This window comes from Salmo salar, chromosome 10 (genome assembly GCF_965601325.2).
Source record: "Salmo salar chromosome 10, fSalSal1, whole genome shotgun sequence".
NCBI lineage: Eukaryota > Metazoa > Chordata > Actinopteri > Salmoniformes > Salmonidae > Salmo > Salmo salar.
Window position 1 is genome coordinate 86,021,206 of NC_138300.1, and position 12,227 is coordinate 86,033,432.

Here is a 12,227-nt window from a genome sequence, read left to right on the forward strand (position 1 = left end):
GTGAAATGTTTCCTCTCCTTTTATTAAAGCAGTGGATTCTCACATACAGTACATTAAAACACAATAACGTGCCTGTGCATCTTAACACTCATATCAATTACATATATTACAAAATAGTTATTGCTGCATTCAAAGTGATAAACATGTCACTTTCTTACTGTTAAGTGTTATAGGAAATAGTTCTGAAAGTTTTTATAGTAAAGTGAACATATGCAGTAAAACATGGGGTAAGATGATAACCAAAAGTTTGGTGCCATCCAGTGAGCTACATTAAAACTCTGTCTCTGCTTGTATGTCGAGCATAGAGTAGTTTTCATGGAGCTGGTGAGGCTTGAGTCATGATGAGGTTGTCAGGGATGACTGGAACTCTCAGTGCCTCTACCTGTGGCCACAGCTGCTGGCTACTTGAGCCGGTTGAAGGCTTTCTGTACCCACCGCTCACTCGACTGGAAGCAAATCAATTTCCGCTGGACAGTTTTGACCCTGTAGTAGAGAAATAATGGTACAAAGAAAAGGGTACTATTCAGACGGGTATTCCTTTTATGACTGTTGCAAGTCAGTGAAAGTCACTAGTTCTTTAGTCTTCCATAATTGAGACAATGCAAGGGCCTCAAACTAAGCGTTTGTGCTGTTGGACTCTGGCATCAGTGGAAGAGGAACAAACACTTACACAAATCCTGGTAGGGGGCAGCCAATGTGAGTCTTCTGAATTGAGACAATCTTATTGTAGAGGACTCTCCTTTTGAGGAAGCTGAAACAGCAGGTTTCTGGTGCTGCCTGCAGTCCAAGAGCTGTGTGGGGAGAAGATGGGTCAATTAGAACTTCCTTGTGAAGATTTCCTAGCATAAGCCATGAGGCAATCAACCCAAGATAAGCATGACTATCTTACAGGTATATAATCAAGATCATAAAAGGATAACTTATCCAAGTGCCCCTATCAAGAGGGCATATAAGCACCTACTTGGGTTACATCCTTCTGTTAATGCACAATCCTTCTGAAAATGTAATGAACTTACGGGTAGCATAGGAGTGGAACACTGTCAGCAGCAATAACCCAAGAGCCAAGCAGGTAGTCTTCATGATGGTTTGAGATGTCGAAGGTCTGGCTTTTGCTCTGTTGTTTTCTTGGTTCCTCTGTAGTCTGAGTCCGTAAGAGTTACATCTCCCCATATAAATACTGTCCAGATGCGTAATGGAACTTCCAGAGTTATATTAATATTTCGTTGAAGAGTAGGTGCCATTACAAACTACCATTACAATCTCAAAATGTCCCTACGCCCACATAGCTTGCCAAGTTAACCACTACTGATCAATGGCTGTAGTCTTTATATTCACTTCCTTTTTGAGAGGTAGGGGACTGTAAAGATGATGGTGTGAAGATAAGATTCAATGCAGTGCCACCACAGTACTTACAACTTCTCTCCAGCAAAACTCTGTCATTGGAAAGCTGATGACGAATCTTCACAAGAAGTGGATCAAGCAGGAAGGGGTCAGACTGTATGACAAATATTTTTTCCTCCTACTGTATTTCATCAGCTATTTGAAAACATGCCATAATCAAACAACATCCATTCAGCAGTCCTGGAAGAAGCTGAATCTTCAGATGTGTGACTTTGTATGTTGTCCTCCTGCATTATTTAGTTGTAATAGATCAAATTTGGCTATACAATCACAATTACCACAAGCCTTAAAGTGGCAATCAGCAGTTAAAGCAATAACATGGATGGGGTTGGAGAAATGCAACCGCTCTCAAATTCATAGACAGAGCTATGTAAACCATTGGAGTAAAACACACTTATATTTTTACAAATTAATACAGAATTAAAAGCTGAAATGTCTTGAGACAATAAGTAAGTCAACACATACAATTAGCTGTAAGGTCCATCAGTTGAGCAGGGAATTTCAAACACAGATTCAACCACAAAGACCAGGGAGGTTTTCCAATGCCTCGCAAAAAAAGGCACCTATTGGTAGATGGGTAAAAAAACTAAAAAAGCAGACATTGAATATCCCTTTGAGCATGGTGAAGTTATTAATTACACTTTGGATGTTGTATCAATACACCCAGTCACTACAAAGATACTGGTGTCCTTCCTAACTCAGTTGCCAGAGAGGAAGGAAACCGCTTAGGGATTTCACCATGAGGCCAATGGTGATTTTAAAACAGTTACGGCTGTGATAGGAGAAAACTGAGGATCAGGGGTGGAGGTAATGCTTCTGGAACACTCCCTCACCTTTTTCAATTTGAGAATACATGGAGCTGGTAAAACTATTTCTGGAAAATGTATTCTGATTAATTCTATTAAATTACCATGAAAAAACATGTAATGACAAACCAAATAAATATGTAGTCTACAGCAGCCTAGAGGTAGGTTGTAAATGGTGGTTTCATCTATGAAAATACACTTTATGAATTGATAGTTCACCTCTCTATTTTCTTTTATTCTTTAATAGGGTATATAGTAGCCATGTGTTAAAGCTAATCAAATCAAAGTGTATTTATGATATAGTGTAGTGCAGTGTGCAGTAGTGGTGCGTGGGTAAAATCCCTGGGGCAGCCAAGCCCCCCCCCCCCCATAATTCATATGCCTTGCTACCATGATATACTGTATAGGCCAGTGGCAGAATAAATTGAACCACGCCTTTGTTTTATCACAAAACCAGATAGCAACCTCTGTCCAGTAAAGTATATCGCATATACAGTAACATGACCTACAGCATAGTCAAGCAAGTTCATGTTTCCAACAGTTTCAGACCACAAGACAACTATTGATTTACAACCACAGACTGTTACATTTACATTTGACTCATTTAGCAGACAGTCTTATCCACAGCAACAATTGGGGTTAAGTGCCTTGCTTAAGGGCACATCAACAAATTTCACTTAGTCAGCTCCGAGATTCAAACCAGCAACCTTTCAGTTACTAGCCCAACCTCTAAACCACTAGGCTACCGCCCAGTCCGCTGCAGGTCACAAAGAAAACAGGAGCTGCCTCCACTATTCCAGTACCATTTCCACTTCAACATCATCAAATCACCTCTGCTTAGTCTAACACAGTGACAACTTAAAGATACCAAAAACAATTTAGTCCAATCAATGTAAGATACATATGATGTGGCTGTCCATGGTTCAGATTTCATACAGTAAAAGCATTTATTTTTTGTTGTCCTAGTCTAAAATGCTTGCTCGCCAAACTTCCATTCATGGGCAACGTTAGCTACTTAACATTTACATCTAGCTACATATTTAACTTCCATCCTCTCAGGCCAGGGGTACAACAATGTATAAATTATTGGTTGGATCAGAATCACCGTTATAATCACTGGCCGGTACGGATAATTAAGTAAAACCACAAGTCCAAATCCCTATCTCCATCCATGGCTAATTTAGGAAAGGGACAATTTTAGCTAGCTCAGCTGTTTCTTCCAGGAGAGGCAGCTCAAGACCATTCACAAGCACACTCCATTGTGACATGTGTAATCACAATTACGTACACTCGGACATTCCCTGAACTCCTGGGACATGTGCATGTTAAACACACACTTGTAGGTGATTATTAGGGATTTGAGTCAGGTGGGAGTGTACAAGAAACAGGAAAATAATTGTTTGGAATTATGACAGTGAAAAGCCAAGTTGAGATGAAAAAGCCAGGTTCAGGAAAGGGGGTGACCTATCTTAAATGTGTGTGTACTTGTGTGTGGGTGCCTGTGTGTGTACCTGTGTGTGTGTACAACTGTAAACCATGTGTTTGTGTCTTCTATTTTATGAATACAAGACACATTTAACGGTATAAACAGTAACATTGTCAGTGTCATAACATTCTCTGGATACTGAAGCAGATAATTATGTCCCTATTATATAGATAATGTTACACAAATCATATGGGTGTCTAAAACAATGATAACCGTGATTATGGCAATGTCTTATATTGTGAAGTGATGGATTTTGTCAAAGCCCTGAACCTAAAGCCCTATCTATTCCTTGTCCCCTCTCTGTCTCGTCCCTGTTCTGAAGACTGTACCGAGAGCTCTAAATGCATGGGTTTGTCCCAAACGCATGGTGAGACTCTGACACTGAGACACATTGTGTGACACCTCTAAACCCTTACCTCTCTGAGGTCCGTCAAGTTTTATTTTAATATATTATGTATGTATGGTTGGACAACTAGCCCTTGAATCCAGTAGGGTCATTAAGAGGTTCAACAATTATTATTTTAGTGTAGTCTTGATTTTACAAACCTCTAGAATCTTAAAAGATGCACTTGAAGACATGCAAAAGGGACACAGAAAATGCACAGATAAATACAACACACATAAAACCCCTGTAATTTTCTTCTGGTTCACATGGAATGGAATTGACTGTAAATTGTTATATACTTCACAACTGAACACAAACCCCAGAAGACAACCTCTGACCCAACCTACACTGCCTTCACAAGCCACACTCACACACACAATATAACTCTATGCCAACTGTATACTTTCTCAGGGCCAGTCTCTTGTTGCAGGTCTCTGAGTTGTAATAGTCAGAAGTTAGTCCATGGTCTGAGAAGTCTTAAAGGCTCATTTGAGCTCAGGTCTGAGACAAACTTTTCCTAAATCATTCTTTAACCACTCCCCTATCTAATATTGTTGAAGGTAGCCATAACTTTAGGAGTTTTTGTTATTGTTTTTTATATATCTACACTCTTCAGCTTTATTCTGTTCTTCATTTTATTATCATCTGTTCTCTCTAACTGTACATTATTAATATTAAAGATGAGAAGGTTATGCTTAAGTGAAATGTTTCCTCTCCTTTTATTAAAGCAGTGGATTCTCACATACAGTACATTAAAACACAATAACGTGCCTGTGCATCTTAACACTCATATCAATTACATATATTACAAAATAGTTATTGCTGCATTCAAAGTGATAAACATGTCACTTTCTTACTGTTAAGTGTTATAGGAAATAGTTCTGAAAGTTTTTATAGTAAAGTGAACATATGCCGTAAAACATGGGGTAAGATGATAACCAAAAGTTTGGTGCCATCCAGTGAGCTACATTAAAACTCTGTCTCTGCTTGTATGTCGAGCATAGAGTAGTTTTCATGGAGCTGGTGAGGCTTGAGTCATGATGAGGTTGTCAAGGATGACTGGAACTCTCAGTGCCTCTACCTGTGGCCACAGCTGCTGGCTACTTGAGCAGGTTGAAGGCTTTCTGTACCCACCGCTCACTCGACTGGAAGCAAATCAATTTCCGCTGGACAGTTTTGACCCTGTAGTAGAGAAATAATGGTACAAAGAAAAGGGTACTATTCAGACGGGTATTGCTTTTATGACTGTTGCAAGTCAGTGAAAGTCACTAGTTCTTTAGTCTTCCATAATTGAGACAATGCAAGGGCCTCAAACTAAGCGTTTGTGCTGTTGGACTCTGGCATCAGTGGAAGAGGAACAAACACTTACACAAATCCTGGTAGGGGGCAGCCAATGTGAGTCTTCTGAATTGAGACAATCTTATTGTAGGGGACTCTCATTTTTAGGAAGCTGAAACAGCAGGTTTCTGGTGCTGCCTGCAGTCCAAGAGCTGTGTGGGGAGAAGATGGGTCAATTAGAACTTCCTTGTGAAGATTTCCTAGCATAAGCCATGAGGCAATCAACCCAAGATAAGCATGACTATCTTACAGGTATATAATCAAGATCATAAAAGGATAACTTATCCAAGTGCCCCTGTCAAGAGGGCATATAAGCACCTACTTGGGTTACATCCTTCTGTTAATGCACAATCCTTCTGAAAATGTAATGAACTTACGGGTAGCATAGGAGTGGAACACTGTCAGCAGCAATAACCCAAGAGCCAAGCAGGTAGTCTTCATGATGGTTTGAGATGTCGAAGGTCTGGCTTTTGCTCTGTTGTTTTCTTGGTTCCTCTGTAGTCTGAGTCCGTAAGAGTTACATCTCCCCATATAAATACTGTCCAGATGCGTAATGGAACTTCCAGAGTTATATTAATATTTCGTTGAAGAGTAGGTGCCATTACAAACTACCATTACAATCTCAAAATGTCCCTACGCCCACATAGCTTGCCAAGTTAACCACTACTGATCAATGGCTGTAGTCTTTATATTCACTTCCTTTTTGAGAGGTAGGGGACTGTAAAGATGATGGTGTGAAGATAAGATTCAATGCAGTGCCACCACAGTACTTACAACTTCTCTCCAGCAAAACTCTGTCAGTGGAAAGCTGATGACGAACCTTCACAAGAAGTGGATCAAGCAGGAAGGGGTCAGACTGTATGACAAATATTTTTTCCTCCTACTGTATTTCATCAGCTATTTGAAAACATGCCATCATCAAACAACATCCATTCAGCAGTCCTGGAAGAAGCTGAATCTTCAGATGTGTGACTTTGTATGTTGTCCTCCTGCATTATTTAGTTGTAATAGATCAAATTTGGCTATACAATCACAATTACCACAAGCCTTAAAGCGGCAATCAGCCGTTAAAGCAATAACATGGATGTGGTTGGAGAAATGTAACCGCTCTCAAATTCATAGACAGAGCTATGTAAACCATTGGAGTAAAACACACTTATATTTTTACAAATTAATACAGAATTAAAAGCTGAAATGTCTTGAGACAATAAGTAAGTCAACACATACAATTAGCTGTAAGGTCCCTCAGTTGAGCAGGGAATTTCAAACACAGATTCAACCACAAAGACCAGGGAGGTTTTCCAATGCCTCGCAAAAAAGGGCACCTATTGGTAGATGGGTAAAAAAACAAAAAAAGCAGACATTGAATATCCCTTTGAGCATGGTGAAGTTATTAATTACACTTTGGATGGTGTATCAATACACCCAGTCACTACAAAGATACTGGTGTCCTTCCTAACTCAGTTGCCAGAGAGGAAGGAAACCGCTTAGCGATTTCACCATGAGGCCAATGGTGATTTTGAAACAGTTATGGCTGTGATAGGAGAAAACTGAGGATCAGGGGTGTAGGTAATGCTTCTAGGACACTCCCTCACCTTTTTCAATTTGAGAATACATGGAGCTGGTAAAACTATTTCTGGAAAATGTATTCTGATTAATTCTATTAAATTACCATGAAAAACCATTTAATGACAAACCAAATAAATATGTAGGCTACAGCAGCCTAGAGGTAGGTTGTAAATGGTGGTTTCATCTATGAAAATACACTTTATGAATTGATAGTTCACCTCTCTATTTTCTTTTATTCTTTAATAGGGTATATTGTAGCCATGTGTTAAAGCTAATCAAATCAAAGTGTATTTATGATACAGTGTAGCGCTGTGTGCAGTAGTGGTGCGTGGGTAAAATCACTGGGGCAGCCAAGCCCCGCACCCCATAATTCATATGCCTTGCTACCATGATATACTGTATAGGCCTAAAGGCTGAGTAAATAAAAAGACACAGTGGCAGAATAAATTGAACCACGCCTTTGTTTTATCACAAAACCAGATAGCAACCTCTGTCCAGTAAAGTATATCGCATATACAGTAACAAGACCTACAGCATAGTCAAGCAAGTTCATGTTTCCAACAGTTTCAGACCACAAGACAACTATTGATTTACAACCACAGACTGTTACATTTACATTTGACTCATTTAGCAGACAGTCTTATCCACAGCATCAATTGGGGTTAAGTGCCTTGCTTAAGGGCACATCAACAAATTTCACTTAGTCAGCTCTGAGATTCAAACCAGCAACCTTTCAGTTACTAGCCCAACCTCTAAACCACTAGGCTACCGCCCAGTCCGCTGCAGGTCACAAAGAAAACAGGAGCTGCCTCCACTATTCCAGCACCATTTCCACTTCAACATCATCAAATCACCTCTGCTTAGTCTAACACAGTGACAACTTAAAGATACCAAAAACAATTTAGTCCAATCAATGTAAGATACATATGATGTGGCTGTCCATGGTTCAGATTTCATACAGTAAAAGCATTTATTTTTTGTTGTCCTAGTCTAAAATGCTTGCTCGCCAAACTTCCATTCATGGGCAACGTTAGCTACTTAACATTAGCCTTCTACATCTAGCTACATATTTAACTTCCTTCCTCTCAGGCCAGGGGTACAACAATGTATAAATTATTGGTTGGATCAGAATCACCGTTATAATCACTGGCCGGTACAGATAATTAAGTAAAACCACAAGTCCAAATCCCTATCTCCATCCATGGCTAATTTAGGAAAGGGACAATTTTGGCTAGCTGGTTAGCTACCTACCGTAGGACAACAACAAGATGCAACAATTCAAGTTTTTCAGTCAATGGCGTATGCTCTCAATGGGATTTGATAGGAGTGATGCCAAATCCAAGCTGTCTTCCCTTTACACTTTCAGGACCATTCACAGTTGAGCTCGCTTAGTTTAGCTCAATGCTGATTGGCAATTTTTTTAAATACTTTTTTTGCCAAGGGAAGCAAAGATCATACTATTTGGAGAAATGTCCTCTTGTCTGATGAAACAAAAATAGATCTGTTTGGCCATAATGACCATTGTTATGTTTGGAGGAAAAAGGGGGATGCTGCAAGCTGAAGAACACCACCCCAACCGTGAAGCACGGGGGTGACAGCATTATGCTGTGGGGGTGCTTTGCTGCAGGAGGGACTGGTGTACTTCACAAAATAGATGGCATCATGAGGAAAGAAAATGATGTGGATATATTGAAGCAACATCTCAAGACATCAGTCAGGAAGTTAAAGCTTGGTTGCAAATGGGTTTTCCAAATGGACAATGACCTCAAGCATACTTCCAAAGTTGTGGCAAAATGGCTTAAGGACAACAAAGTCAAGGTATTGGAGTGGCCATCACAAAGCCCTGACCTCAATCCTATAGAAAATATGTGGGCAGAACTGAAAACGTGTGTGCTAGCAAGGAGGCCTACAAACCTGACTCAGTTACAACAGCTCTGTCAGGAGGAATGAGCCAAAATTCACCCAACTTATTGTGGGAAGCTTGTGGAAGGCTACCTGAAACGTTTGACCCAAGTTCAACAATTTAAAGGCAATGCTACCAAATACTAATTGAGTGTATGTAAACTTCTGACCCACTGGGAATGTGATGAAAGAAACAAAAGCTTAAACAAATCATTCTCTCTAATATTATTCTGACATTTAACATTCTTAAAATAAAGTGGTGATCCTAACTGACCTAAGACAGTGAATTTTTACTAGAATTAAATGTCAGGAATTGTGAAAAACTGAGTTTAAATGTAGTTGGCTAAGGTGTATGTAAACTTCCGATTTCAACTGTATATTATTTGCTTCCCTTGGCATCCATGAGTACACGCCACTGGTGTAGTGTAAGCAACTTATTTAACGTCATTGAGCGATCTTTGAGAGTACTCCAATCTTTTAAAATAGCACTCATTAAGATCTGTTGCCTACGCCTAATAGTCCAACTCAAATTATTATTATTATTACAAATAGAAGGTTATCACTTTTCACAATGGGTCTTTTCACAAAGAACCTTCTTCTGAAACTCTTCAGTCTATTCTTGTTCTGAGAAATGAAGGCCATTCCATGCAAGAAATTGCCAAGAAACTGAAGATCTCAACGTCAACAGTGAAGAGGCGACTCCGGGATGCTGGCCTTCTAGGCAGAGTTCCTCTGTCCAGTGTCTGTGTTCTTTTGCCCATCTTTTCTTTTTATTGGTCAGTCTGAGACATGGCTTTTTCTTTGCAACTCCGCCTAGAAGGCCAGCATCCCGGAGTTGCCTCTTCACTGTTGACGTTGAGACTGGTGTTTTGCGGGTACTATTTAATGAAGCTGCCAGTTGAGGACGTGTGAGGTGTCTGTTCCTCAAACCAGACACTCTAATGTATTTGTCCTCTTGCTCACTTGTGCACTGGGGCCTCCCACTCCTCTTTCTATTCTGGTTAGCGCCAGTTTGCGCTGTTCTGTGAATGTCACGATTCTCTCAAGCTGAACCCAGAAGCAGACCAGGACAAGGTGAGTAAAATGAAGGTGAGTATTTATTTACAGTCTTGATGTGAAAATAGAATAATCCAAGAGACGGAGCGGCAGCGGAGGTGAGTTGATGAGAGTGAATAGGCAGATCCAATGATGTCACTGAATCCACCGACGGCCAGGCAAGGGAGTTGAATGTTCCGGGAGGATGACTGTAGGCAGAGTAAACTGGGGTGAGTAACCGGCAAAAAGTACAAAACAACAAAACTAACTCTGGAAACATGAGGCTGATACGCTGGCACAACATACTAACGATCCGGCAGGGAATGGATGTCAGGTCAGAGCTTATGAAGTGGAGAGGTGATGATCAGGACCAGGTGTGCAGATGGCTGATGAGATGCAGGTGCGGGTAATCAAGAGTTCTCCCGCCTAGCTTTGTCGCCTGGCAACCAGACAGGGTGAGTTCAGGAACCTCAGGAAACAGACTCCAAAACAAAAAACAGTCAGCTCAGGCAGAAAACAGTCTCAGGACGCGGGATTCCTGACAGTACCCCCCCCCCCCCCCTCCGACGAACGCCACCGGGCGGACAACCCGGAGCACCAGGATGGAGGCGGTAGAAGTCACGAAGGAGGGCATCATCAAGGATCTGACGCCGAGGAATCCAACTCCTCTCCTCAGGACCATACCCCTCCCAGTCCACGAGATACTGGAAACCCCGACCCCGCCGTCTGGAATCCATGATGCGGCGCACTGTGTAGACTGGACCACCTCCGATCATCCGAGGAGGAGGCGGAGGGGGTAGCAGAGGACTGAGGTGCACAGGCTTGAGGCAGGAGACATGAAAGGTGGGGTGGACTCTGAGCGTTCTAGGCAACTTGAGTCGAACCACAACAGGATTGATCACTCTCTCCACCACAAACGGACCAATGAACTTCGGTGACAGTTTCTTTGACTCAGTCCGCAGAGGAAGATCCCGTGTAGCCAACCATACCTTATCTCCGATGGCATAAGCGGGAGCTGGATTCCGGCAACGATTCGCCTGGAGCTGATAACGGTCAGAAACTCTAAGGAAACAGGCTCCAAAATAAAAAACAGTCAGCTCAGGCAGAAAACAGACTCAGGAAGCGGGATTCCTGACAGTGAAGGGAGTAGTACATAGCGTTGTACGAGATCTTCAGTTTCTTTGCAATTTCTCGCATGGAAGAGCCTTCATTTCTCAGAACAAGAATAGACTGATGAGTTTGAAAAGAAAGTTCTTTGTTTCTGGCTATTTAGAGCCTGTAATCGAACCCCCGAATGCTAACACTCTAGATACTCAATTAGTCTAAAGGCCAGTTTTATTGCTTCTTTAATCACAACAGTTTTCAGCTGTGCTAACATAATTGCAAAAGGGTTTTCTAATGATCAGTTAGCCTTTTAAAATGATCAACTTGGATTAGCTAACGCAACGTGCCATTGGAACACAGGAGTGATGGTTGCTGATAATAGGCCTCTGTAAAAATCAGCCGTTTCCAGCTACAATAGTAATTTACAACATTAACAATGTCTACACTGTATTTCTGATCAATTTTATGTTATTTTAATGGACAAAAAAAACGCTTTTCTTTCAAAAACAAGGACATTTCTAAGTGACCCCATAGTTTTGAATGGTAGTGTATAGCAATTAGATATTTCTGTATTTCATTTCCAATAAATTTACAAAAATGTTATCAATTTTGAATTCAGGCGGTAACACAACAAAACGTGGAGTAAGTGAAGGGGTATGAATACTTTCTGAAGGCACTGTCTATGCATAGTCATACTAGGTCTACTGTGTGACAATTATTTTAGGAAACCCCCAAGCATTTTCTCTATGATATGTTCTTCTTTTTTTTGTTAGTGTGGAATGCGTAGGATGTTGTTTTCCTCTTTTGCAGAAGTCTGTGGCGTGGAGCTATCTTTGTCAAGTGGAGATGTTATCAGATATTTTCACAAGCATACTGTAAGATTTTTTACAAAGTTCTTATCAGGCTGACTCACACACACACACATTTTCAACCCTCACCAATTTCCACAGACAATTCATCATTGATATTCTGCAATAACGCAAATGAGATAATTCTAGACCTCAATAAATGTTAAATGAATGTAGAGAATGTGTTTTGTTTTGGACTTGTATTAGGTATTGGTTGTAAATTGCAATTAGACAAATTTTACAACCCAGTGTAGACTGCAAAACATTGATGACGCTGACTCACGTTATCAACTAATTTAGTTAGATAGATTAGATATGAATTTATGAAGTTCCTTGCCTCACCCTTTATGGAA

General features: G+C 40.7%; 1 protein-coding gene and 1 long non-coding RNA gene across 2 annotated transcripts; both read right to left on the bottom strand.

Moving 5' to 3' along the window:
• Position 1: 1 nt before the first annotated feature.
• Positions 2–1,289, bottom strand: LOC106560915 (C-C motif chemokine 4 homolog). The gene is made up of 3 exons (XM_014124357.3): positions 1,017–1,289; positions 671–791; positions 2–483 (listed from the first exon to the last, which is right to left on the bottom strand). The coding sequence occupies exons 1-3, from the start codon at positions 1,168–1,170 to the stop codon at positions 402–404; spliced, it is 357 nt and encodes a 118-aa protein (XP_013979832.2). The 5' UTR covers positions 1,171–1,289; the 3' UTR covers positions 2–401.
• Positions 1,290–4,778: 3,489 nt separating this feature from the next.
• Positions 4,779–6,066, bottom strand: LOC123724454 (uncharacterized). Its single transcript, XR_014379075.1, has 3 exons — positions 5,794–6,066; positions 5,448–5,568; positions 4,779–5,260 (listed from the first exon to the last, which is right to left on the bottom strand). It is a non-coding gene; the product is annotated as an uncharacterized LOC123724454 (long non-coding RNA).
• Positions 6,067–12,227: the final 6,161 nt, after the last annotated feature.

Bases quoted from the DNA above. Each gene is read 5' to 3' on its own strand.
- LOC106560915 (XM_014124357.3), bottom strand. From the start codon at position 1,170: ATGGGGAGATGTAACTCTTACGGACTCAGACTACAGAGGAACCAAGAA. The intron at 792-1,016 runs GTAAGTTCATTA...CTCCCCACACAG, and splicing joins GTTCCACTCCTATGCTACCC to CTCTTGGACTGCAGGCAGCA. The intron at 484-670 runs GTAAGTGTTTGT...TCTCTACTACAG, and splicing joins TGCCCCCTACCAGGATTTGT to GGTCAAAACTGTCCAGCGGA.